The 26917-nt window shown below is 51.8% G+C and overlaps 10 protein-coding genes across 10 annotated transcripts; 5 read left to right on the top strand and 5 right to left on the bottom strand.

Moving 5' to 3' along the window:
• Positions 1–58: 58 nt before the first annotated feature.
• CDEST_13015 (Putative ATP-grasp, subdomain 1 protein) lies at positions 59–2528 on the bottom strand. Its single transcript, XM_062929171.1, has 2 exons — positions 2371–2528; positions 59–2302 (listed from the first exon to the last, which is right to left on the bottom strand). The coding sequence occupies exons 1-2, from the start codon at positions 2372–2374 to the stop codon at positions 348–350; spliced, it is 1959 nt and encodes a 652-aa protein (XP_062785222.1). The 5' UTR covers positions 2375–2528; the 3' UTR covers positions 59–347.
• An 803-nt stretch (positions 2529–3331) lies between these two features.
• On the top strand, positions 3332–4805 carry CDEST_13014 (Putative flavin monooxygenase, FAD/NAD(P)-binding domain superfamily; the record flags this gene model as incomplete). The annotated part of the gene is made up of 2 exons (XM_062929170.1): positions 3332–3366; positions 3459–4805. The coding sequence occupies exons 1-2, from the start codon at positions 3358–3360 to the stop codon at positions 4803–4805; spliced, it is 1356 nt and encodes a 451-aa protein (XP_062785221.1). The 5' UTR covers positions 3332–3357.
• An 841-nt stretch (positions 4806–5646) lies between these two features.
• CDEST_13013 (uncharacterized protein) lies at positions 5647–7074 on the top strand (the record flags this gene model as incomplete). Its single annotated transcript, XM_062929169.1, has 1 exon — positions 5647–7074. The coding sequence occupies one exon, from the start codon at positions 5647–5649 to the stop codon at positions 7072–7074; it is 1428 nt and encodes a 475-aa protein (XP_062785220.1).
• Positions 7075–11758: 4684 nt separating this feature from the next.
• On the bottom strand, positions 11759–13171 carry CDEST_13012 (uncharacterized protein; the record flags this gene model as incomplete). The annotated part of the gene is made up of 1 exon (XM_062929168.1): positions 11759–13171. The coding sequence occupies one exon, from the start codon at positions 13169–13171 to the stop codon at positions 11759–11761; it is 1413 nt and encodes a 470-aa protein (XP_062785219.1).
• A 528-nt stretch (positions 13172–13699) lies between these two features.
• CDEST_13011 (Putative cytochrome P450) lies at positions 13700–15580 on the bottom strand (the record flags this gene model as incomplete). The annotated part of the gene is made up of 3 exons (XM_062929167.1): positions 13700–14401; positions 14463–15249; positions 15309–15580. 3 exons carry the CDS (start codon positions 15578–15580, stop codon positions 13700–13702), a joined length of 1761 nt encoding a protein of 586 aa, XP_062785218.1.
• Positions 15581–16511: 931 nt separating this feature from the next.
• On the bottom strand, positions 16512–18376 carry CDEST_13010 (Putative cytochrome P450; the record flags this gene model as incomplete). Its single annotated transcript, XM_062929166.1, has 3 exons — positions 16512–17234; positions 17283–17943; positions 17997–18376. 3 exons carry the CDS (start codon positions 18374–18376, stop codon positions 16512–16514), a joined length of 1764 nt encoding a protein of 587 aa, XP_062785217.1.
• Positions 18377–18984: 608 nt separating this feature from the next.
• Positions 18985–19633, top strand: CDEST_13009 (Putative cytochrome P450; the record flags this gene model as incomplete). Its single annotated transcript, XM_062929165.1, has 3 exons — positions 18985–19129; positions 19187–19267; positions 19317–19633. The coding sequence occupies 3 exons, from the start codon at positions 18985–18987 to the stop codon at positions 19631–19633; spliced, it is 543 nt and encodes a 180-aa protein (XP_062785216.1).
• Positions 19634–19669: 36 nt separating this feature from the next.
• CDEST_13008 (Putative Flavoprotein-like superfamily) lies at positions 19670–22614 on the top strand (the record flags this gene model as incomplete). Its single annotated transcript, XM_062929164.1, has 3 exons — positions 19670–20527; positions 20609–21128; positions 21191–22614. The coding sequence occupies 3 exons, from the start codon at positions 19670–19672 to the stop codon at positions 22612–22614; spliced, it is 2802 nt and encodes a 933-aa protein (XP_062785215.1).
• Positions 22615–22808: 194 nt separating this feature from the next.
• Positions 22809–23627, bottom strand: CDEST_13007 (Putative S-adenosyl-L-methionine-dependent methyltransferase superfamily; the record flags this gene model as incomplete). Its single annotated transcript, XM_062929163.1, has 1 exon — positions 22809–23627. One exon carries the CDS (start codon positions 23625–23627, stop codon positions 22809–22811), a length of 819 nt encoding a protein of 272 aa, XP_062785214.1.
• Positions 23628–24653: 1026 nt separating this feature from the next.
• CDEST_13006 (Putative cytochrome P450) lies at positions 24654–26584 on the top strand (the record flags this gene model as incomplete). Its single annotated transcript, XM_062929162.1, has 5 exons — positions 24654–24849; positions 24908–25073; positions 25132–25386; positions 25443–26125; positions 26199–26584. 5 exons carry the CDS (start codon positions 24654–24656, stop codon positions 26582–26584), a joined length of 1686 nt encoding a protein of 561 aa, XP_062785213.1.
• Between the last annotated feature and the right edge of the window lie 333 nt (positions 26585–26917).

Raw genomic sequence — 26917 nt, 5'->3', positions numbered from 1 at the left:
GCGAGACTCGGGGCGTGACGTTGATATCTTTTTCCAGGACGCCTAATAATCCCCACGCGGACGAAAGAAATAGCCTAGGGGTTCCAGTGAATGGGGTGTATCAGGTCGGGTTGATAGCTAAGTTGGCCTGTCGTTAACTAATCCTGTCTCTACTCATGCGTTTGTATTTTAATGTGATCTAGATGTTATCTCCATACCATCCAAGTTTTTTCTGCATCTCCAGAGGGCCGGTTCCGTTGGTTCCAGTCACGCTTAAAAACAAGCTTGTGGCAGAAGAAGCGGAATAATACCTCACACTGCATCTTAACAAGACCACCCCTACGGCGCGAGCCCGTCCACTCCATGTGCTAAAAGCCGTCGGTATGCGCTCTGACCAGCTGCTCAATCTCGCGCCCAATGCCGATGGCCTCCCGCCGGCTTGTGCGCGAGACGACCAGGAAGAAGGCGATGAAGCTGCCAAAGACCTTGCCTGTGCGGGGATCGGGGACCTCCTGGCCGTCCTGCATGAGGGTCGCGCACTTGACGACGTGTTCGCGCAAGCGGCGGCCCGCCGGCCCCCCGTGGTCCAGGACGGCCGCGCAGACGTCGCCCGACCGGTAGGTGCCGCCCTTCTGGGCCGAGACGAAGAGGAGCTGCATGTGGTACTGGGCCCCTCCCACGAACGGCCGTGACAGGGCCGCGAAGCGCTCCCGGTCGCCCACGGCGTTGAGGACCGCCAGGCTGTAGTACGAGACGCCGTACGCGTGCGCCGTGGCCTCCACCTCCTGCCACCCCGGCGGCCGGGGGTTGATCTCGATAAGGAAGACGTCCTCTGGCTTCGCCGAGGAGGCTGTCGCCCCCACCTTGGGCCGCAGGTCGACGAGGCCGCCGTTTCCGTCGGGACCGCCACCTTCTTCCCTGGCGTAGTGGCTGCTCGAATTGCGCAGCCGGGCCTCCATGTGCAGGACGCCGTCTCGGAAGCCGACGGCGAGGGCGATCTCATGCAGTCGCCGCCGCAGCGCCTCGAGCTCGCTGGCCGCCAGGGCCGACGGCAGCATGTTTGATGTCTCGACGAACGTGGCCGGGGGAGACTTTTCCTTGGTTCTGCCGTCATCATCGTTATCCGCGGAGCTGGGGAAGTCGTCGTTGACCTCGAAGAACGCGACCTCTCCGTCCACGAGCGCCATGTTGGCGTCGACCTCGGGCCCATCGACGTACGCCTCGACGACGAATTCGCGGCCATGCCAATCGGCGAAGAGGTCCTGCCACAGCATGGGCACCCTGGCCCGCAGCTCGCGCTCGTTGGCCACCTTCCAGACACCCTCGGACGACCAGCCCTTGCAGGGCTTGACGATGAGCGGGTACGGCGGCGGGGCCCGCCCGCTGTCCTTCTCGGCGAGCAGCGCCTCCAGGTCGGCCGGCGAGCGGAGAAGCCGGGCGTAGGCGTTGTCGTCGAGCTGGCGCGTCTGAAACTTGTTCTGTGCCAAGGCGATGGCCGCGGGCGGCGAGGTGGGAAACCCCAACAGGGTGGCCGCCTGAGAGACGATGCCGAGGAGGTGCTCGTCGACGGACATGATGCCGTCGAAGCGTTTGCCGGCGCCCTGCATCTCGGATACCGCGTCCGCAAGGCGCCGGGCCAAGCCGGCGTCGGCCGTCAAGTCGACCGGCACAAACTCCTCGCGGAGGTGGGCGTATTCGTCGCGGGCGACCACCTGTTCCGGCACGTCCAAGACGACCAGCGCAATGTTCAACGCGGCGGCCGCGGCGGCGTACCCCTTAAACTTACTCAGGGGCGCCGCGCCCACAAACGCCAGCCGCTTCCGGGGTATGGGGTTTGGCGATAGCCAGGCGAAGGAAAGACGCTTGGTCAGCTCCTCGTCGAGCAGCGCGGCAGATTTTTGCACGGCAGCGGCACAAGATGGGGCCATCACGACGGCACCGTAGCAGTAGGACAGCAGGTCGGACAGGCTCATGGACTCGTAGGCGTCGGCGGATAGCCCCTGGACATGCTGCCCCGGCACGACGAAGCCTCGCACCTCGGTCACGTTCAAGCAGTCGACCATACGCCGCTCGAGAAAGTCGGACTGAACCACGTAGCCCGACCACACCGGGAGGAGGAGCTTCACTAGGCTGTGTTCCTTGCGTGTTCCGTCCAGAAGGAAATTCCGGACAGCAGCAGAGGGCGAGGAAGCGTCTGTGACGGAGCCATCTGAGTGCTCGCGCAGAGCGTCGTCAGGAGACACATTGACGAGGAGAGTGCCCGTCTCTTTTGGTAATCTCTCGGTCTTCCAGGACTGTCTGTCGACAGTCGTGTAACGCAAACCTGATTGGTTCACGAGGTTAGCCGTCTGCTTATTTGTGCTGGCAGCCTCGAGCATCATCATCACATACCCATACTGGAGGTCTCTAGTGAAAGAAGGGCATGTACAGTAAGTAAGGCACTCACGCCATGAGAAAAACACGATGATTATTGCGTCCATCGGGAAGGGAAGCAGTTTGTAGACCTTCATAACGACGAGTGCACCCAGGAAACCCCGCGTCTGGGAACATGAAGCCCAATTACCTAGGCCAAGCAAATAGCCTGCATCATCGTTGGTCGTGCTCCGAGGCTTAAACCCTTACGCCAAGGGCCTAGAATTGCTTAACCAGGTCAAGCTCATAGCCTTACGCCGAAGCATTACCCCACCCACCCACCGGACCCTCTCGCACCCCTACAAAGGAACTTTTGCGCATGCCCCTAGGAGCATGTAAGCTACGAATCAGCAGTCAACCTTTGCGCGCATATCTACAGCAAATTTTTTCCAGCGGATCCCCCTGGCAAGTACGTAGGTAGAGTCCCACATCAGTCCAACGCAATCTGGGCGGAGACTCTGAAAACCGTTAGCCGCTGGTACCTCCCATCCTAGTGAGTGCTCACCCCCTGCTCAGGCGAGAGGACCATACGTTTCGAGCCTGTGCAGAGCTGAGGTCACAATAGATCCAGTTGATAACAATGCTTTCACGCAACTACACGTCACCCAAAACTGGCCTGTTAGCTATAATAGGATTAGCATTTATGCCAGTTCGTCTTTAGGCAAGGGGCGGGGTTAGGATTTGAGTTAGAGATAGAGTTAGGGTTAGGGTCATATGTGAGAGGAATATGTCTTTTCTTGAGTTTGCAGTCACGTAAGTGTGTCAGTTATCAGCTGGATCCATTATAACCTTAACTTTGCACAGGCTAGAAACGCATAGTACTCTTGCTTAAGCAGGGGGCAGAATTGCAAGTCAATGTGTAGACTCCGTCCCAGTGATGAATGTTGAATTAACCGTGACCGAGTCAATATACTATGTAATTCCGCACTAAGCCTAACAGAACGACGCTTCCCAAGCCTGCAAGAGATGGAAAACGTAGGCTTTCACGACTCGTACTTCAGTTTCTCTTTTTGCTGCCGCTCTTCCCTAGCCATCACTTTCGGTTGATGCTCTTAATCATTTATTAGGGTTCCCTCCAATGGGACAATGAAAAGTCGATCTGGCTGGTCAAGGTCTGCAACCTCCAGAACGGGGAGGTTCAAATCCACGAAACAGATTTTGTTCTGACGGCCATTGGGCGCTTCAACGACTGGAGGCTGCCCGATTACCCGGGAATCAACGACTTCAAGGGACACATCAGACACACGTCGAACTGGGACCCGACATATGATGTCTCGGGAAAGAGAGTGGCAGTCATTGGCAACGGGGCGAGTGGCATCCAACTCGTGCCACACCTCCAGAAGAAGGTCGCTCGGCTAGACCACTACGCCCGGAGCAAAACTTGGATAGCCGAGTCCTGGGGCGGGGAATCAACCAAGATTGAACGCAAGTTGATATCCAAGGAGCTGAGAGACTCGTTCCAGGATACGGACGTCTACCTCAAGTATCGGAAGAACCTGGAGCAGAGCCACTGGCGTTTCTTCCACGGGTGGCTCAAAGACTCCGACAGCAACAAGGAGGCGCGCGAAGCGCTCCTGAAGCATCTCGCAGTGCGCCTGGCTAAGCGGCCGGACCTCATCAACAGCATGATCCCGGGCTTCTCTCCGCATTGCCGTCGGTTGACGCCGGGCCCCGAATATCTCGAGGCCATCATGAAGGACAACGTTGATTACATCCAGAACCCCATCAAGCGGTTCACCGAGACCGGCATCGAGACGGCAGATGGCACGCATCGCGAAGTGGATGCCGTCTTCGCTGCGACTGGGGCAAATGTCGACGTCCTCCCTCCATTTGGCATCACCGCAAACGGCAAAAGCATCGCCCAGCTGTGGTCTCCGGATGGAGAGTACGGGTTCCCGTATAGCTACCTCGGCTTCGCGACGCCCGGGTTCCCGAACCTCGGCTTCATTCAGGGACCCAACGGTGCCGGCCGCTCGGGCACGGTACCGCATAATATAGAGGTCCAGGTCACCTACTTTGCAAAGATTCTCAGGAAGGTGGGCCGGGAAGGGATTAAGTCGATGCAGCCGTCCAAGAAGGCCGCAGACGACTTCGTGCAGTACTCGGACGCCTTTTTCAAGAAGACGGTCATGTCGGAATGCAAATCGTGGTACAACACCGAGAGGCCCGGCTCGAGAATCCATGGGCTGTGGCCCGGGAGTGCGGCGCTGGTTGGCCTCGTCGTGAACGATCCCAGATGGGAGGACTGGGAATACGAGTACTTTTCGGATACTGGGAATTCCCTGCTGGGGTACTTCGGTAATGGGTGTACCAAGTTTGAGACGGACCCGGAACACGACGTCACCAGCTATCTGGTAGATCCGGCCGGCATCGATTTGAGGAAGCTTCACGAGGGGTGGTGGAACATACCTTAGACTGAACAAACAGGAGACTGCTTCCTTGCTCAATACGATTGATTTCAGTAACATGATATATGGGCATTGGTCTTGGATCAGCCTGCTTTGTCATCGATTGGCAGCCAAAATCCACTTCTAATACCTTCAACTCAGAATTACCATTCTTACAACCTTGAACATTTCTAGCCGTCACAACCGTCATTGGTCATCAGCTGACAGCCAATCTCTTTCAGATGACCTTCTTCATCGCATCACAACTTAGCCACCCATCTCCATCATTGGCAGCGATAGGCTTTCCAGCATCAAAGCCTATCTACTCCCGCCTTTGACTCTTTTTTGAGGCGCCTGACCTTGAGCATTTATTACCTTCATATCCATTATAAGTGTCATGGTTTCTTGCTGACGACTTTCTCCGTTGCATCAGACCTCAACCACCAATCTCCACCTTTGATTATTAGCCAAAGCCTGCCTCTTGCGCACGACTTTTTCCATCGCAGTGGATCTTGCCCCTAAACTGCATTAGATTCCTCTTTTGCTTTTGAGAAGCCATGTCTCAACTTGCCAGCCGTCCAAGATCGGGGTAAACTTTGCAACCTTTGCTCTTCCAGTTGTGGTCCATTTCCAACAGGAAGAAAACCTTGAGTGGTAGCTTTCTCCGAGAGTTCAGGCATTGTGTATTACATGGAGCCCGTCAAATTTCTCCATCCTCTCTCCGCGCTGCAAGCAGTACCGATCATCCAACAGTCAAGCCAGTTACACATCCATCCCAATCACATCAACCAAGCGAGATTCACCACCAATCCATTCCATCAACACCTCAAAGCAATTGAACAGACTCAAGGGCTACAGAAACCATATCATGATGGATCCTTTCAACAAGCTACCGGCAGAGCTCCGTACAAAGATTTTTATATCGACCTGGTGCCCACGTACGAATTTACAACTCATCCAGGCCTCACCTGCCATGCTTCAGCAATTTGCTGTATCAAAAGAATACATCGTAAGAAAGCTACTTGCCTCCGACTTCGATAATGGCATGATACAAGACGCCATAGCGATTATTCTTTTCCCTTCAAAGTCTACTGCTGACTTCAAAATCTTAGCCCGTCATCATTGTCGCTCTTGGGCAACACAACAATTCACCAATCCGCTCTACCAACCTCTAGAAAGTGGAAACCATGACTTAATCAACAAAATCAGCAAGCTTCATACAGTACTGATGTTCTATGTTGAGGACTATCTTACCAAGGCCACTGCTGTCTTCCCCTCGCGGGAGTATGAAAGCCTTCCGTCCCAAACAGAACCCCAGTTAAGATTCAAAGGTCAGGCAGTCGGTTCTAGGTTCAATGCAGCCAATCTTACAGGTCTAGAAAGAAAGCGATTATTGCGAGCCTTTCTACGGTACCAGCTCAATTCTCTCATGGACGAAGATATCCAAGAGCCTTTCCAGGAGGCACTGTATCAACACAGTGGACGAGAATTCCAACTTTGGGACCTACAGGCAATCCTGTGTGTTGGCATATATCTGAAAAGTCTTTACGGGGCCATGTTCGCCCACTGCAGCGATTCCTGGCTACCAGGCCCTATGTCGGGTTCTACTTCATCTCAACCCCGCGGGCTGCTTAACCAAGATATCCTGTACGTCAAACCTGAGGCTTATGCCTCCAATATGGGCTGCAAAGATCCTTTTGTTGCACAGTCGTTATCAGATTATGGCTTCGACCTCGTCACAGTTCTTCTTCGACCCGCTAGAGCCGGACCACCTGGTCGGGACCGCCTCAAGAAGTGGTTTATGGATTTTCCTCCAAGGAATGTTTTCAGATGGAGGGACTCACACTATTTCCAACGAGGTTATGATTCCCTTGGTGCAGTAAAAGAGGATTCTCAAAAAGGCCCTGGTATGTACCAGATGCTTCACTCCCGCATTATCCCAAACCATTACACTCTCGCAGCGACGTATCAACAAAGGGCATGGGTATTCTTCGATGACGCCAGATTTTACCCCTCGCCTTCGCCTGATGCCCACCCACATTTTCCGACTGAGAATCAAACTTTGAATGAGCACTTTCAAAATACAAAAGAGTACGAGGATTGGCGGGACTATCCATGGCAGGCCAGAGCTCGGCATCGATCACAAAAGTGGCACAATGAACAGCGCGGGACATCTCCAGAAAAGACAAAGATTGAAGACTATCAAGACTCAGGGATGGAAAAAGGGTGCCAGTTTTCACTGCCTAACATAGTAGATGGAAAGCTTGGGTCTACTCTACGCCCGTTTTGGCAATGAGATTAAGTTTAGCCTAGAGGCTGGTAAATATTTTATATAGAGGATGGCCGGCATGAGTTTCGCACCTTATTGGCAGTACTCTCTTAGCAGGATGATTTAGAAAAGATGTTATTACTACAGAATGACTATAGGTGAACCGACACACATAACCGACGTGTAAGCACTTGAGCCTTATTTCCTTCAGCGACAAGACCAGCACCGATTTGCCCTTCATCAGAGCAGTGGGCTTTAGGATGTCAAAGAGGTAAGAGACAGTGATCCTCTTGTCGGATGTCAAGATCACGTTGTCGATCTTCTCGGTCTTCCCGATCAGGTCTACCACCTTAAACGATCTGCGCAGCCTATTGAAGGAGTTCGTGACTCTCGAGATGGAGAGGATCTTGGTGTACACCTGGAAATCGTTGCTGGCATACTCGCCCGTCATCGATATGATGTTTTTCCTACCGTCCACGATTCTTATGCCGCACAATGCCTCGTAGTCGCCCTTTGTCGCAGGGGGTAAACCCGACGCCCGCAGCACTCGGAGAGACGTCTGCCTGTAGGATGAGCCTTCCAAAAGAGAATATTACCTATCCACTCATTAGATCGCCTTTCCTAGAGCCCTTACAACATAATCGCACTCCATGCCTATTTCTATGCGTCTGTCCGCGATACCCTTGAACGTGCAGATCACCGGCGGCTTGGAGTCCTTCGACCCGTGCTGGTACCTGTCAACCCTCATCTGGTACGCGGCACTAGTACGTTCCATCAATACCCGTCGAGCAGCCCATATTCAATACGCAGGTGTTGTCGCTCAGCCTAGGGATCTTGGGAGTGTACATTCAATCGATAAGGATGTTGTCATGGACTTTGCCACACACCACCCCAGCACCATCCCCGAGCGCAAGAAACTGTAGGGCTGCGCGAGGCTATTCATGGTCATGTATGAAATGGAGATCCTGTCTTCTCTCCTCTCTCTCCTCTCCACGTTTGACTTCCGTTAGTTGAAGGAGATTATGATACTGAACATGTGCCTCTCTGTTGGAATATCGATCGGATTATCGATGGGAAAGGCCTGTCTGGGCCAATCAGATCACACGGATCCATCTCCGTCAGAGTGGGCCCGTCTGGCCAGCCATATCACGGCCTTCGTCGATTGCTGCCCTTCACGTTAGATCCCTTCCTTCTACACACCAGAATCTACGAATACCCTCATACCCATATGAAGCGTTCGTTCACTTAAGTGACCTGTGAAACCAACACTCTCTAACTTTAGCTTTCAAATTATGATCTTGTACATTTCGCCTCTCTCGTGTGCATATATTCATTTGGACGTTGTTGTGGGCAAAACTACGAGGTTTATTGAGGGTTCGATGTTGTTCTCGACCGCGCAGCCGTACACTGGCTTGGCCCCTGACTCTGGCCTCTTGCTGTATTGGAATTTTGACTACCTCTTGTGTGTCTCTTTCGAGAGCCCTGGCTGGCTAGTGAGATGATCCCCTCGATCTCGTCCCCGTTGAAGTCTGCTTTGGTGAGCGATTACAAGTCAATTGAGATCCTGATGGAGTTTATGCTTTCTGATGTCTTCGTGACCTTGAGGGAGATCGTGCTGTCGAAGCCCTGGATTGGGCACCTCCCTGCAATGAGGATCTCCATCTGCTTTCATCTATCCTAAGGTGCACTTTTCTATCCTATGACATGTGCAAGGGACCTGGCCTTGTTGACGACTCTTGACAGTATCTTGAACAAGCCCGGATCTGTCAGCCATCACCCCTTCGCACCCTGGATCGGGTCGTCGTCATAGGCCACGTCCAGGGACAACGAGGCCGCGAACCTGAAGCTCTTAGTCCGCCTCGGCCCGTTGCTCTGCTTGCGCAAGTTGCCAGTTTGATCGCCGCCCCAGAATACATATACATGCCCTGTAATTTCTGGGTGCTTTCTTATTAGTAGGGGGTTTTGTCTCCTCGAAGTTGTGCAGGCGTAAGGTCCAATACTACTAGTTACCTGCCCAATTCAGGCACCCCAAGGTAACACTTTACAGCTGTAGAGTAAGTATTTTCTCACTAAACCTAGCAGGCGACGACGTGGAGAGGGATTTGCCTTGTATGCCCCTCTCGCCAAGTGAAGCCCAGAGTGTGGCGGCAAAATGAGACTTCAGCTTGTAAGCCACCATTTCTGAGGACTAAGAAGAAGCTGCATTCGAAATTCAGCTGCGGGGCTGTCCGACGAAAACAATTCCAAGAAGAAAGCATTTTACGTTCTCTATTTCATTAGTGAGCATCATCAAACCTCTAGTTATTCCTGCCTTTCTCCTTGCGCCTCGCAGAAATATAAATTCTTCAACCCTATTGTGATATCAGAGCAGTCCAAGATCTAGCATCTCGGTCCTGAGAGTCTATAAGCCAATGTTCAGCTGATTGATAGATGATGGCATCCTCTCAGACTAACAACAACGCTATGGCTGCCAAACACTCGGTCTCCTGGCTTAAACTCACTGCCATGGTTGGCCTTTGGCTTTGCGGCTTCGCCTTCGCCGTAGGACACCATGTTTTCTACACTTCCCTTGATGGCAAGCTTGCCGAGGACCAGGACATGGTCATACGCTATGGTACCGCCTTTGCCTTCCTCACCAAAGCATCCATTGTAGCCAGCGCAGGCATCGCAATCCAGCAGTTCAGTGAGTTCCACAGCTTCTGACCAGTGGCGGCATCAATCTCACACTTCCAAAGTATGGTCCCTCGTCAGCAGCCGTCAGATCTCCGTCGCTGGTCTCGATGCCTGCTTCAGCATTACGTCAGACCCTACGGCGATAGTCACTCTAGAGTTATGGCACAAAGTCCCTGCGCTTGCAATCTTCGGTGCTCTGTTCTTCATGGTCCCGCTTGCCGCCATAGTGGCACCCTCATCTATATCTGTCGTTACTCTTGAGACGGTCCTGCAGGAGAAATGTCAGGTGCCGAGCCTCGATTTTAGTAAAGGCTTTGACTGGTCATATGAGACGCCACAGCTTGCCCTGGCTTTATACCTCGAGGAAGGCTGGATACCGCCGAAATCCCTTGTAGTATCGTCTCAAACATCGTCTCAAACATCGTCTCGAGCATCGTCTCGAGCATCGTCTCGAGCATCGTCTCGAACATCGTCTCGAGCATCGTCTCGAACATCGTCTCGAACACTGCCTTCATCGTGGCCCTCATCGTGGCCCTCGTCGAGTAACTCAACACGATCAAAGCGGCAAGAACCTGTTGCTAGAAGTGGAATCTATGCAGGACCATCTCCGTATACCCACCAGCTGATTCGACGAGTTTTTGTTGGTGGTAACACACTTACCTTTCCGTCTCCTTGTGGGTCAAACTGCACATACACGGTCAACATCCCAGGCATCGGTTATAAGTGCAATCAAGTCCACGAAACTTCACCAGCAGCCCATGTTGCGTTTCAAGCCCTGGCTGATCCCAGCGAAATTCAGTTCAGGTGCTTTGTTGGCGTTTTCTTTGCGAACCGAAGCCTAACTAGCTGGGTGAACGAGAAAGGAATGCTGATAAACTCCACAGGGGAGAACACCCCTGTGAGTCTTAGTGAGTATTTCACCTGCACCCCGTGGCGTGTCAATTACAACGTACTGTTCACGTACGTCAACAACATCCCCACCTATCGCATTTTAGGCGAAGAGGCTCTCGGCGCTATTGAGTTTACTACGTTCGCGAAAAACAGCTCGCTTAGTATGAGCTACGGGCCGACCAACTACTGGGCGTATCAGAGCCTTGCGGACGTGCTGGCGCAGCACATCAACGGCAGTATGTTTACTAAACGCAGCAATGGGCAGACGTCCTCGACGCTTCTCAGTGCAACGCAGCTAGTGGATTATATAAGGCTTTCGGCAAATTCGAACGAAATCTATCAGGAGTTGGAGTGGCCGCAGCTAAGGTTTCGGGAAGGGCTGACTGAGCTCGTGAGAAACGTGTCGCTGTCGCTACTAGAGGAGCCGTATTTGTACATTCGTACAACGCAGGACACAACGTGTGAAATTTCGACAAGCAATACGCGGTGGGTTTACAATCAAAGGCTGCTGTGGATTGCGTACGGCTCGCTAGGTGTATTTGGGGTGTTGATGCTGTGGCTGGGGGTTGCGGCGATTGTAGCTAATGGCTATACGACTGATGTGTCGTTTTCGAGGTTCTTGTGCACAACAAGGAACATAGCGTTGGATGCTGCAGTCGTTGCTGACAGCTTTGGGGAGCAGCCGCAAGGTAAACACGTCAAACAGTTGGTGTTGCAGTTTGGGGAGTTGAAGGGGAATAACCAAGTAGCCTTTGGGACGCCGGAACAGATTGTACCTTTAGGCAAGGGGCTACATATTCGCAGACATGCGTAAAGCTTAAATATATGTATCACATCAATGACAAATATGCTAGAACGAGGTAGTAGATCATAGCACTTCTTTACACCGTGTCCACGCGTATCGTTCCCTTTACATCTGGTTGCGTCATTGTAGGCTTGCCGATGTTGCTGAACGGACTAATATGACTTCAGTTGATTGACGTAGCCGGCTACAAAAACGTATCGAGGTCCGATGCAAAACTCTGGAAGTTTTTCAATTGCTGTTAGGTAAATGCCGAATTATTTGTGACGGCGATAATAATGTAGAAATACCTATCTTAGTTTGGCCCAACATTCAGTGACGAGTGCAAAATAATGGAGGCTGTATCTATTTTGCCAGATTTATCAAAGTTTGTTCAATCTTGCCAAGGGAATTGTATTCTTCCATCACAGCTTTCAACTCTTCGCAGCGCTTCTTGTACTTCGGGTTACCAAGCACCTCGTCCACCCCATGTGCAATCTGCTCCGGTTTCGGCTTCCCCGTGTGTAAGCTGAGTCCAACACCCGAGAACTCTGCCCGAGCCGCCACCTCTGGCTTATCTTCAGTGTCGCCGGCAAGGAGGGTTGGAACACCGTTGGCGATGCCGTGCTGAAACCCCCCATAGCCCCCGTTTTGTATCCAAAGATCAGCAAACGGCAACACGACGTCGTATAAGAGGAAGTCGGATACCCGTGCGTTGGATGGAATCGAGAAGTCGGAACGTAGCACCGCTCCCGCCTTGCCCAAGATTGCAACGACAAGTACGTCAGACCGATCCCGCAGACCTTCCAGAGTCGGGAGAATGACGTGCTCATAGTTGGTAGCGAATGTTCCCTGACAGACTACAACCAGCTTCTTACGCGTCACCTCTGGCATCCTGGCGTTGTCGGTAATGTCGGTCCACCAACTTGGTAGTGTGTAGTCCTTCGGCACCGGCTTTGGCGGCAGGCCTCCCACGAATTCAATGTGACCAGGAAGGTCGGAGCGAGGAAGCTCGACTTCTGGAATGCACATTTGAAAAACACGCTCGTACACCCGCGGATGATACACGATGTTGAAGCCGAGCTCACCTGGGGGAGGGATGTGCTCTGGGTCTGCGCCGGCTTCAATCAGGTATTTGCGCAATGCTGCCAGCGCGCCCTTCAGTGCAAAATTGCGCACAAGGTCATGCAACATTTTGTTGCGGAGACGGCCGGATGGTGTCGAGTCTGGTGGGAGTCCCGTGCCGAAAGGCCCCACGTCAACGCTCTCATAGGTAAGGGGAACGACGTTGACGTTCAGGATCTTTGGTGCAAGAGCTCGCTTTTCGTCCGAGACCAGCTTGAGGGGAAGGATACCCAGGATTGAATTCTCCGCCAACATGACGAGTTTGCGGGACGGATCTCGCCTTTGCGTCACTTCCAAGGCCCGACGGATTGAGCTGGCTTGAGACGGAATGTACGGCATGAATATATGCTCGAGGTCGTATGCCAACGTTTCTAGACCGGGAGCCAGCTTAAGCCTCTCCGGAAACTTGCCGTCCGGCTTACCGGCCAAAGCGAGATCATATTGACACCAGTCGCACTCCTTATCCAGGGCTATGAAAGTTGCTCCGATGGCTTCGATTTGAGGCTTGAAGTAAGAAGCTTGGAGGATGCTGACATCGAATCCTTTGTTGATGAGGTGTTGGCACATGTGCAGCACAGGCGTGAAATGACCGACTGCTGCACCTGCAATTGCAAGAACCAGAGGTTTGGGGTCGTCATTGCCGACGTTTGTCATTGTTGACGACGGCGTTTGGATGATGAAAGTTGGAGTCGATGGGCTTAATCAACAGGAGGTTTGAGTCCTTCTATCGTCTCGTCTGCAGTCGTGACTCTCATCACCAGAATAAATATGCGTTTTGCGTCTTTAATTAGAAAACCTATCCAGACCCTCGGTCGAAACAAAGTCCCAAGAAATGACCCCGGCTGCGGCTGCCGTTCTTGATACATGGACCCCATGTAAAGTATCGTATCAACATTCACACTTTGCGTCGTATTTCGCTCACCGCTTGATACGGCACCTTGATCGGGCACCTGAGCGAGCACGACTCGTAATTAGCTTTGACCCGGCTGGGTTCACCTCGGTCGGATCCACGGTGGGGAGATTTGTGTCGGAGAAAGATGAAAAGAACCCTGCCTGCTTCTGGGTTGGCGAGGTATGCCGGCTCAGACCAAAACCTCTGTCCAATTTCACCGGCTTATATCACAATACGGCCTAAGCGACTATTTCATTGGAAAGAAACCCTTTCAGTGCACAGAAAATTAGCTAGTAGGATAATTTGCGTGCTTTCACTACAGCATGCTTGGGCCGTCTCGTCAGAGCATCACGAGCCTCAAATCCAGAGAGAGCTTCGGGAACTGGCAGAAATTGAAAATGCCAAAGCAAAAGCGTCAAGGAAATGCGAAACTCAAAGAGACCCAGCCTCCTGCCAAAACAACCGCGCTGTCCAAGTCCAAATGAAAGGAAAGGACCAGCATTTGGGTTATACTCTTCCTCATGCGTCGTTTCGTTGAGCGCGAGCCATCGCTCTGGCCGGAAAACTGCCATGTCTTCAGGCGACCACTCTCCAGTTTTGGAGCCCTCCGAGGTAGGATGACGCAGCTTATCTTCAATGTCGATCTTTGGCGACGTCATCGAAGGCCCGAGGGTATGAGCAAAAACAATGGTGCCTTTCGGGATATGTACTCCAAGGATCTCGGCATCGTCTGTCTCTGCGTCGCGAGCAAGAAACGGAATAGGAGAGCCAAGTCGCAAAACTTCATCCATGACGGCATCAAGGTATGGGATTCGCGCCCGAATGATCTCCTCGACTGTTGGTGCTCTCTTCTCAACAAACGCTGCCGAGTGGGATCTGCGCAAATGAATGCGTAGTTTCTCTTGCACTTCTAGGCTACTCGTGATGTACTTCAGAGCCCACAGGATTGTACTAGAGCTTGACTCGTGACCAGCCATTGTGAAGCCAAACACCTGGAAACCGGTTATGGATCTTGGAATCAGGACGTCTCAATGTTGCGAGCGAGTGACTTACTTCTTCAATGATGACTTGTGTTACGTATTGCGGATCTCGATCCTCTTTCTTCGCGAATTGCCGCTCCCGTGAGACGATCAGGTCGACAGCGTTGCCCAACCACTCATCGCCGGCGTCATTCATAGAGTGCATTCTTTCAACCGCTTTCTGTATCTGTCCAGCGACGAATTCGTCTCTCGCCTTCCATGCGTTGCGAATCTTTGGCGTCTTGCTGAGCCACCACCATGTCAGACGCGGCACGACACTGGCCTGCATCACCTCGGCTGTCTTGACCATTGTTAGAGTATCTTTGAGGGCACGATCTACTTTGGCTTCCGGAAACCTGATGGCAGTTTGTCCAGTCGAGCCTTGATGGAGACGCGCAGAGTCCTTTGGCTGGAAGGAGCGCAACAAATCTATTTGTGGGAGAAGCGCGCGGTGCGGATAACTGGCACCGTAGCTAAATGCCACCACGGCATCTAGAGCAAGATAGTATGCGTCGAGATCCGCGTCGAATGGGCGACCTTCAGCGAGCTCGATCTTGATTTCCCAAAGCTTGATCAAACTCTCCACGCCGGCGTAGATATGAGGTGCAGCAACCGTATGCATGAACCGCGGCGTCATCAGGTCGTTGAGGAGCTTTCGTTGGTTCGCCCACTCTGGCCCGGTCTTCTTCATGATATGATGATGTGGCCCTGCATCGCCTAGAATATCCCGGAAAATTCGGCTTCTGTCGAATTCTTTGTTGCGTGAGAGCATCATATTCTGGACTTCACGAAAGTCAGAGAGGAGCACGATCGGGGGCGCACTGTAGTAAACAGATGTGAGACAAACAAGTCATTCTGGCAGCGATTGGAAAGGACTTACAACGGCCGGACAAAAACTTGGCATAATGGCGAACTGTGCTTCATGGCCTGTTGTCGGAACCAGTCCATCGGCTCGCCTGTCGCCGTTGCATGTTTCGCCAGAGACAGCATGTCCCCCAGAACAGATCGCGCGGCATTCTTGTTGTATGGAATTCCAGGAATGGGTTTTGGAAGCAGTCGTAAGTACAAGATGTACAAGATATACAGGACTGGACCAACAATCGCTGCGAGAAGAAACCCGTTGTGGCTTTGGCCGTTGATTATCTGCAGCATTGTCGAGATTGCTGGTGCTGGTACAATCTTCTGGGCGCGAGATCGTTCTGCGGGAGGATCGATGTTGTGGGGGCTCGAGAAAACTGCTGTGGCCGCGATAATTCTATCACCAACCCTGTTTTCCGGTCAAACGCACGCAGAAATAGCGCACTGGACTGGCTGCGGAACAGCCTGGGGATAGGTCAAACTCGACATATGCTTGCTATCCATCTTTGCGTTTGTGACCGGTGATGTTGTCTAATCCATTCCGGCCGAGCAAGGTGTCCCGAAGTACCGATACTCAAATGGTACCTCGAAAGTGTATCGCACAGACCGAGCTGTTCGGATGCTTGCTACCAGGTATCCCTGATAGCAAAAGGCTTGCGACTCGGTGCCGATCTGTTTACGTTGCAACTCTGCAAAACTGGACTGCTGTGGAGAAGACTGCAAAGCGAGAACGAGACCAAGAGTTCATTTAGAGTGTGTCTGATCCACCAACGAGTCAGCTGTATCTTGCAACGCAACGGCAGCAATTCCGAATAGTTGAAAACTCAATTTATATCAAGGTTGCATGCGCTTATATCAATGGTAGCATAGTACTATATCCACATCTTGGGGAAGGTTGCGCAGAGACCGAGTTTTGCAATTGACCCAACAAAACGCGAAAAGAGCCTGCTCCTCCTTGATTAGGCTAGCGTTACACCACATTGGAAGAAGATCACCTTGAATACTGTTTCTTGCGAAGACTTCGCTATGCTCTTTTATAACCATATTCTGCTTAGTACATATTGTGACTTTTGCTGTAGTGATTGTGCTGAGATGGTTTAAAAGCATGTTACTGTGGTTTAATGATATGTTTGAAGGACGGGCTCATTAGAAATCAACCTCTCCCGGACTTCTTTGTATGAGCTATGGAAAACCGAGGTTTCCACTCATCAGGTCAAATCGCTACTTAAAGCTTTCTAGGTCTGACGTAGCAAAAGTCGGGCCTGTTTGTCAATATGTCGTGGGCCGTATAGCTGGAAAGATTCTCTCCACATGGGAGGAGCTCATAGTTCCAAGCAATGAGTGTTAACAACAGCTTCAGACTCATATAGGCAAGCCTTCTGCCAAAGCACCCCCTGGGTCCCAAACTAAATGCCATCATGGGCCCAGCAGTCTGATCAAAGACAAATCCGTCAAAAGTGCTCTCGGCTTTGGCACCGGCTGGAGCTGGGACGAGCCAGCGCTCAGGCATGAAATTCGCCATCCTACCGTCTTCTTTCCACATCTTGAGTGATTCCTTGGAATCTCTGCATTGCTGAGTGCGTAGGCTTTCCTCTACGGGCATCGCCGGACTGAAAAAGCTCGGTCCATTAGCGAGCATGAAGACTTGTGTACCTTTAGGGACAAAGTGGCCTAAAATCTGTGTGTCACAAGTGGCCTGGCGAACAAGTCCTGGTACCGGCTGAGCCAGTCGCAGCATCTCCTCTACGACAGCGTCAAGATACGGCATGCTGGTTCGCAGAATCTCCTCATGCGTAGGCCAGCGACCCTCTGACGATGCAGCTGAGAGGGAACCTCTCAGTTGTTTTCTGAGCTTTTCCTGAATTTCGGGGTTGTCGGCCAGACGCTTGATGCCCCAGCAGAGAGTGGTCGACGACGTATCGTGTCCGGCGGAGATGAATGTGATTGTCTGGGGCGTGTCAGCTTAGCCCCATTCCTAAGTGGAAAAACAGCTCACCTCATCGTAGATCATTCTGCGGTGAAAGTCGGGCAGACGTCCTTCTTTCTCGGCTATCGTAGCCTCCCTGAAGAGCATGTGATCTAAAGCCGACTTGACGCGGGAGCCATCTTTTCCGCCCCGAATCCTGTCGATTCCGAGGTCAATCTCTTTACCAAAGACTGAGTCCTTGACCTGCACAGCCTTTTTCGTCGATTCTCGTCGGAGAATAAAAAACCATGCAAGCTTGGGTAGAGGAGCCGCTAGAGCTTCATCGTACACGAGGCTTAGATCACGGAGTGCTTCAACAAAGTCATCAGTGATCGGACTTTTGGGAAAGACGACAGGTGCGTCTTCATCGTCCGGAAGGGTAAGGCTACTCTGGGGTAAGGCGGAGTAAAATTCAACGCGTGACCTGGTTGCATTGTGTGGGAAGTTGTCACTGAAGGCAAAACTTGTTACCGCGTCAAGGGCGCTATAGTAAATGTCGTCCATGGCCTCGAAGGGACGGCCTTGGCTAAGCGCGATTTTTGCATCCCACAGCTGGATGTGTTTGCAAAGATTGACGTATAACGAAGGCGCGGCGACATGTTGCAAAAAGCTCGGCGACATGAGGTCTCCAATGACTTTTCGATGAAGACGAAACTTGTCATCTGACTTGAATAGGATGTGGCCTTCTGGGCTGTATGGCTTGATTAGCATTTGGACACGGCCGAGGCGCAGGTAATGGCTCACGCTAAGGGTCCCATGGTCTCGGCAAAAAAGTCTGCTCTGTCAAACTCCTTATGGCGATGGACGAGGATGTCATGTGCCTCTCTATAATCCGAGATAACAACGTGTGGCTTGCCCAACGGGGTCATGAAAACTTGGATGATGGGGGACTTGATCTTCTCAACCTGCATCGTGAGCCAAGCCCAGAACAATCGCGTCTCCTTGTTAAATTTGGCCAAATCAGGTAAATCGCCCATAACTCTCTGTGCAGAATGCTTGTTGTGTGGAATCCCAGCCAATGGAGTTGGAAGTGCGAATCTGTAGCATATGATGCCGACAATGAGAATCGTGGCCAAGAGGAGCCCGCCTGTTTGTCCGGCGAGGACGACAGTGGGATATGCCATGGCGAACTGTTTGAATGCCCAATCAAGAAGCAATACTGAGTTTGAAAGTTTTCTGTGGAATTTTCTGAGCTGGAAGCAACATGTAAAAGGTAGCCGTTTGGAGAAAATCAAGCTTTGCCGCAAATCGAACCAAAAACGAGAGGTAGCACTGTTGAACGCTCCCAAGCGCGATGGATGCTCTTTTACTCATAAAGAAGCCGCATAAATGCATAACATGAGTAGCCCGATGATTGTATGGGTAACCAGGATATTTGATAGGCACTCTTGCCGGGATACAGCCAGGATTACGGACCTCGGAGTCTAGGGGGTTGAATGATACTGCTCTACTCTAGGTCCCCGTAATTTGCAGTCAGTTAAGGTTCGATTTTGCAGAAACAAAGAACGCTAATTGTTGCTGGATTCATCACATCCTTGATGGACTCTGCCCATCCCATCACCTGACGCGCGGGGACCGAAACCGTCACCTCGGCACGAAGGGGAGGTGGATTCAGTGGTTCATCTTCTGCTGCTGTTCCAGAGTCTGGAAAACAATACCATATTCAATTGCATCGACGATGAAAACGAACGAAAATCAGAGCGAATGGCTGGCAGCTGGGGAGGAAACCGCCATGGCTTTGTCTGATTACGCTCGTGTTCTTGGGCCGCTCTTCGTGGGCGTGGCGATATTGTTTCTGGGTAGAAAAACTTGGCACAAGAAACAGCCATCAAGAATACCGAACTCTGAAATAATCCAGCCGATTCCGGGTCCAAAACGTCAGTTCTGCCACAGACAAACCTAGAGTGCAACTGGTCATCTAATAGTCTTGATAGCGCTGCCAGTCTTCGGAAACGCTCTTCTTCTCGATATCAATGATCTAGTGGGCTCTATTCTGGCTATAGCCTACAACTACCGTATGGAACCATTCAGGGGTGGATGACTCTAGATTGCTGAATGATATAGGCCCGATATTCTCTCTGACCCTGCTTGGGAAACGCGAAACTTTTGTCAGCAGCCCTGCGCTCTGTCGAGAACTGTGTGATGAGCAACGCTTTCACAAGTTGGTGACCAAGGGACTTGAACGACTGCGACCGGTCACTGGTGATGGTCTTTTCACCGCATACCATGATAGCCATGCCTGGGGCGTTGCTCATCGCGTTTTGCTGCCCTACTTTGGCACGTTCCGCATCCGGGACATGTTTGACGACATGAAAGATATCGCCGAGCAATTATGTTTGAAATGGTATGATCCTATTGCACCCAAGTGTAAAGGTTGTTAAGTTGACAGGAGCCGATCTTGTTGATATAGGGCCAGAATGGAGCCATGGACAAAGTTGGATCTCTCTAAGGATTTCACGCGACTGACTCTTGACACTGTAGCCCTGACATGTCTTGATCACCGATTCAACAGTTTCTATCATTCGACAAGTCTCCCGACTTTTGTTCAACAAATCGACTTTGTCCTTGCAGAAGCAGCAACAACAGCGACTCTCCCTGACTGGAGCATCCCACTGCGATTCTCCCAACGAAAGCAGTGGGCCAAGTCTGTGGCGTATATCAACAAGGCATGCCAGGACATGATCGACGCCCGTCGTGAAGCTGGCGAGCAGAGTTCACGCAAAGATGTCTTGAGTGCCATGGTCTTTGAGAAGGATCCGAAGACAGGCGAAAGCTTGACAGACGAGCAAATCATTCATAACATGCTGACTTTCCTATCTGCTGGCCACGAAACGACAAGCGCCACTCTAGCACTGGTGTGCTACTTCTTGTGCGAACACCCCGAGGCCCTGAAGAAGGCCAGGGCGGAAGTGGATTCTGTGGTGGGAACAGACACCCTCGGCATCCAGCATATCCAGAAGTTGCCGTATCTGGAGGCTACGCTACGAGAGACCTTACGTCTGGTTCCAACAGCCCCTGCCTTCTTTGTCACCCCCAAGCGGGATGAGATTATTGGCGGTAAGTATTTCGTCAAACAGGGCGAGAGCCTCTGTGTTGCTCTTGAGGTTCTGCAACGCGATCCGGAGACATACGGGGACGACGCCGCCGAATTCAGGCCCGAACGTATGTTACAGCCTGGGGCATCCGATAACATAGACGCTTTTGCCTGGAAACCATTCGGCAATGGCTTGAGAGGATGCATTGGTAGAACGTTTGTTTGGCAAGAATCTTTGATCGTGAGTTGGCAAGGCGGAAGCCATCGACACCCCCCCCCCCCCTTGATACAGCAATATGAATACTGATATCGTGACCAAAAGATCCTTGCTCTCATTCTTCAAAACTTTGATATTCGAAAGGACGACCCACGATACATGCTGAAGCTCAGATCGGACCTATCAGTGAAGCTCGACGGCTTCTTTCTTCAAGCTCGTTTGAGATCAGGACTCACCCCAAATAGCCTCCGGAAGAGGCTGATTGGCGGTGGTGCTAAGCAACGTTCCAGTAACACTACAACCAAAGAGCGAGCATTGAGTCTAAAGAGTAAGAACTTGAGCGGTCAGCCCGTCTCAATACTACACGGGTCCAACACAGGCACTTGCGAATCTTTGGCGTCGTTTCTCGCAGCTGGGGCAGAGCGCAGAGGGTTTGCTCCCCACATCGTCAGTACGATGAACTCAAGAGCCGGCAATCTACCAGAGGAGGGATGTGTAGTGATGATTGTAGCTTCGTACAATGGTCTACCATCCGACAACACAGCCGAAATGGTTGCATGGTTACGGGTGAAGGCAGCCAGCCCTGGCAGCTTGAGCCATGTCCAGTACGCAGTGTTTGGTTGCGGTGAGTGCATTTCCTTCCATCCGACTGAAACAGCTTCGACAGTTCTGATGGTCAAAATGTAGGCCATAGAGATTGGCACGACACCTACCAAAGAATACCACGCCTTGTTGAGGAGCTCCTGGAAAGGTCCGGCGCTGTGAAAGTAGCCCCCATGGGGATGGCAGACGCAGCAACCGGCGACATGTACTCGGACCTTGAACAATGGAGTCTGAAGCACCTGTTTCCTGCTCTTTACGCCACACATGGCATAGCTGCTCCCGATGGCACGCTCAACCAGACTCTACTGCCGACTGCTGGACCAATCTCTGTCGTTCAAAGTCTACCATTGAGAGTCACGAGCCTCGCGAATAGGGGGTTTCAGCCAGTGAAAGTCACTGAGTCTTACCAGCTATCGGCAGACCTGAACGTAATTCCAGCTAAGCGACATATTGAACTCAGGATGCCGCCGGGTTTCAGTTACGGCCCTGGCGATCACTTGCACATCCTACCACAAAACGACCCGGCGGTGGTTCAAAAGGTGCTGTGGTATTTCGATTTAGCAGATGACTCACGTATTGCAATGCAGTCGGTCAATCCTCTCGACGTGTCCGACGACATGGAGTTGACCGCAGCTGAGCTATTCGGACACTGGGTTGAGTTGAAACGGCCCATCACGAAGCATGCCGCCCAAGCGATCATCGAGTCTCTCCCCCAAAGCGACACAAGCCGAAAGAAAGACTTGAATCTGCACATGATTGATGGAGATGGACCAAAGACAGTTGTAGAGATACTGGAGGTTCCTGGCCTCCAGCTGTCTTTATCCTCATTTCTTAGCATCTTGACGCCCATTCGACCGAGGACATATTCTCTTTCTTCAGCTCCCTCCTCGAAGCCCCATCATGGCACATTAACGATATCCGTCGTGCCTAACGGCATGGCTTCGGAGTACTTGATCAGCACGACGGTCGGACAGATTCTCTTTGCCCGGGTTCAAGCCAACCCCAGGTTTTTGCATCAGATCAGTAAACGGCCGCAATCTTTGCTGATCATGGTTTGTGTTGGCTCTGGCATCGCGCCGTTCAGAGGCTTAATACAAGAGGCACTCCTCCGCAATACGTCGAGCGCTGCCGAGAAACCAAAGTGGACTCTCTTCTATGGGTGCAGGGGCAGCCAACTGGACGAGTTGTATGCTGATGAACTTCGAGCCGCTGAGGAAGCGGGAGTCGTTGCGGTTCACCGAGCGTACAGCCGAGAGTCGGGCGACATGAATATTCCAAGATATGTTACCGGGGCGCTGAAAGAACACATTTCGGAGGTGATGGATTGTTGGAACGCTGGAGGTCTCATTCGCGTATGTGCTGGGAAGAGTATTGCTGATGATATATGGGACTTGCTCGGACCGGCTCTACTGGAGACCACGGCGAATGGGAACCAAAGAGGACAACTGTTAGACCGGCGACAGAAGCTGGCAGAGGAGGAGAAGTATGTCGAGGAAGTATTCAACTAGGTCTTCGCTATCTCGATGTTCTGGTACGTGTATTCTTGCATCTTTATTTCTCACGCACCAGGTCGATGGAAGCATATACACAAAGTCATTTTGACGCATGTGAAAATGAATTCAAGCATCCGATAGTTCTTGATATTATTCAAGGATTTTCGATCAAGCTTGCGTCTTGATGTCTTGATATACAGGAGGAGTTGCTATAGCCTCGGGCTTCGAGCCTGGAACACCAAAACTGCTCCGACGACCTTCCACTCAACGATCTCAAAGGCGTCTTCTAGCGCACGCACAAATACCATTTCATCATCTTCGCTATTGCCAAACCACCCCATCAGGTTATGCCAGAACATCAGTGACCTTCCTGCCCAGTTGTGTGCGGCACCATCGCCCAAGATCGTGACACCAGCCAAGGTACCTGTCGTTGGCTTCAACAGTCGGGAGAGACCTGCCAGAGCGGATGCCTTCCGCAATGGAGGCCCAGGAACGCAATGCAGAAGCATTGTCGTAAATATGAGATCGATGCTTCTCTCGCTACCACTAAGGTTTGTGTAGACGGAACCTGGGCTTGTTTCTTGGGCGAGAAAGTCGCCGCAAATCGTGTCCACATCGACCAGAACACCTCTTGCCTTGTGTGCTGTTCTGCACCGCTCAGATGCCGCATCCAGACATGATTTATTGAGATCAAACAGCGTTAGGGATGCCTTTGAGGGGATGGGGGCGCGGGAGACGAAATATCCAGTGCCGACGCCAATGTCGATGATGCGAAGACCACCATCCTCTAAAGTGCCTGAGGCTTGGGCAATGACCTTGGCGTATAAGTCTTCGACGATGGGCTTGGGGCACCGCCAGACGTAGCTTAGATACAAGTCCAAGACCAGCCTATCGTAGACAAACCCGAGTGTCCAGGAATTGTACACTGCGACACCGGCGGAGGTGGTGCGGTTTTGAGACCCCGAAAAGTGATATTCGAGAGTCGAATACCCGGGCAAGGCGGCGAGAAGTGATGAGGCCATTGTCATTGCCTAGAGGCTGGTTTGCAACCAAAGCAGCAGAGAGCCCGTATACGGTATGGAATTGTCAAACCTCTTTTAACAAGATATTCTCAGACTTAACCGGCTTTTCGAAATTCAAGCACCGACATTAGCAAAAACGGAATAATAAAATGTAAAAAGCGTCCAGGCAGGTCTCCCCTTGTTGACCAGCGGGGCGTGCTCCAGCCTTCCTATCCTTGACGTTCGACTCCGGCGGTCAAGACCTTGGCGAAGCAATCTCCTAAGCGTTACATCCGTCTTGGAATCGAGTCAGAGAATGTGACTTTCGCGCTCAAGATGTCCTTCCACGCAAGTCCGAGTCGGCGGTCCTGTCATGATCATCAGGGGTTGAATCTGGAACGGCATGAATTAGTGATCAAACTCCGTCTCAGCTTTTGCGATGCGGGTCCCACACCGAGGAAGGGGACAATTTCAGAGAGTCATTGAACTCAAAGGCACCTTGTTCCACACGTTGTACCTATACATTGATATACGCCGGGCTTATTGGGAAGCCCTGGTGGCATTTTCACCCGGGCTCGGAGATTCTATGCGCGCCAAAAAGCCCGCGACAGCGGGTCCGATGGTTTGCGCATTTGGTGAACTCTAATGCTCCCTATCGTCCAAGGGAGTCCTTCGTATAACCCACGGTCATCGACGCTAGCTTCTTGGGGGGTATCGTAAGTTCTATGTGTTGACTCCACAATTGACCGTTTATCCCTAGGAGGGCATTGTGACCAGCCACCCCATGCTAGAACATTGCCAGCAGTGCTCTCTCCATTACAGGTCGCATGTTTCCAAACACTGGTGAGTAGAGTAGACCTACCTCGGCAGCGGGAAAGGCAAGCAACGTGATATGTCTCCTACGCGGGCAAGACACGCCACTCACATGCTTGACGGTCCAACTTTGTTAGCACTGAAATTATTCTCTTTTCTTTTTTTTTTCTTTTTTTTTTTACTGGGATGGGTTGTTTTTTGGGACCGACAAACGCTTGAACGTGAGAGCTTCCTTCCAAAATGAACCTCACACAAGATGAGGCCGTACGCGTTCTGTGGGCAAAGCCGAGCCTCGACCTCTCATTTTCCTTTCTGGCCTCACTTGCTATCTCTACGCTGTTTTCCTTACGCATCCTGTCATGGGCCTTGGCGGAGAGAAAGATACGAAAACTTGGTGGTCACGCCCCTTCCGCTCATTCATCGGCTGATGTGTTTGGTGAGTGAGACACGAGATATGCCGCGAACCATGATGTTGAAGCTCACATTTGCCCCAGGCTTTGGGTATCTCGTTCGAATGGTCAAATTTGCTAGCCAGGACCGAAACCTTGAATTCTTTCACGACTGTTTAGTGAGCAGTGGCCGAACAAAGTCGAAGAACCCGTTCACGTACGAGTTTGGTATTCTTGGAGAACGGCGAATTGTCACAGCCAGCCACGAAAAGTGAGGCCGCCTGTTAGTTATTTTCGGTGCAAATGAGGAAGTCTAACGATAAACTTAGCATCAAAGCCATTCATGCAACTCAGTTCAATGATTTTGAGAAGGGCGACCGCTTCAGGCGGGATTGGGGAGGCCTCTTGGGGCGAAGCATCTTTTCGTTGGATGGCGATGACTGGCACCGTACAAGGCAGTTTTTACGACCGCACTTTTCGCGTCAACGAGTGAGTGATCTCGAGTGCTTTGAGAGGCATTTGGGTCATTTGTTCGATATTTTGGATGGAGGCAAAACCGTCGATGTCGCTGATGTGATGGCGCGGTATGTTCTTCATGTGCCATTGTTGTTGTGAACCCTGGTACTGATGAGAGCGGCAGATTCGCTTTTGACGCCGCGGCCGACTTCTCCCTTGGAATCGACGTTAGATCACTCACGAATCCGTCCCATACTTTCATCGAAGCGTTCGACCGTGTACACAGCACCCAGACGCTCATTGAGTACCTCAACCCATTGGGCTGGTATCTTGTCCCGCGATGGCAGTACAATCGTGACTTGGCCACCATGGATGCCTTTGTGCAGCCTGTGCTCGACGCCGCTCTGGCGCTTTCTGACGAGCGAAAAGCCGAGATGTCACTTGGCGGCGAGCCAGAAAAGGAGGGGAAATTCTCCTTCCTCAAGGCCTGCGCGGAGATCAGCAGGGATAAGAAATTCCTTCGAGACGAGCTGGTCACCATCATGCTGGCCGCAAGAGACACGACGGCCATGACCCTTGCGTGGTGCCTCTTTGAACTGGCCCGCAGCCCGGCTATTGTTGAAGACCTACGTGCAGAAATTCTCTCGCGCATTGGCCAGGAAAACCTGCCTACGTATGAGGACCTCAAGGACTTGCGACTGTTATCGTGGATCTTGAACGAGACGTTACGCCTCTATCCTAGCATCCCGTACAATGCGCGGGTTGCGGCTCGCGATACCAGCTTACCCGTTGGTGGTGGACCAAGCGGCAAGGACCCCATCGGCGTCCCTAAAGGAACGTTAATTTACACATGTCCACACGTTCTGCGTAAGTCACTCCCAAGCATCATCTAGAGGTGGCGTTGGGCATCTTGGGCTGGCAGAGATCTAACTCTCCGCAGATCTCCGCGGTGACCTATACCCCGAAGAAAACGAGTACCCTCTGGACCAGTTTCATCCAAGACGCTGGCAGAAGTGGCGACCTGCGGCGTGGACTTACATCCCGTTTGGCGGGGGACCAAGGACTTGCATTGGGCAGCAATTCGTTCTTGTGCAGATGAGCTACGTGCTCGTCAGACTGTTCCAGCGATATACAGGATTGGATCCCATGCACGAGAAAACACGTGCTGGTGCTCAGGCTGACAACAAGCGCGTCAATACATCTTGCACAGCGGCCAAGACGTCGCTCGTAGAGGACTACATGATGAGTCGTCCGCGAATGAAGAGCGAGATTACTCTAGGCCCCAGAAGCAGCATCAATCTCCGATTTGAGTCGCAAAATGAATAAAGTCCTAGCCGTTTAGTGTTTACATCGTATCATCATCATCGTCGTCGTCAAATTTGATGAAATTGCTTGAAAGGGTGCCCAGTAGCCTGGGGTGTGACCGACGGCTGGTAGATTTAGATTGTATGAAACCGCGCCAGTGAAAAAAACAGCAGTATAACACATAATCTGTGTTGGTCTAGTCACAGACTGGTCAGGCCATAAAACGGGCATGACCTAGGGGTACTGCAGGTGTGTAGCAATCTACCGGATTCTATGGTAACAATGACTGATAAGGTTTACAATATGCTCTCTTGGACTTGGATAGGACCCTAAATTAAAAGCCTAATTTGTAGC

Source organism: Colletotrichum destructivum, chromosome 8, assembly GCF_034447905.1.
Source record: "Colletotrichum destructivum chromosome 8, complete sequence".
NCBI classification, from domain to species: domain Eukaryota; kingdom Fungi; phylum Ascomycota; class Sordariomycetes; order Glomerellales; family Glomerellaceae; genus Colletotrichum; species Colletotrichum destructivum.
The sequence above is the reverse complement of the archived record's forward strand: the minus strand, read 5'-3'. Positions and strand labels throughout refer to the sequence as shown.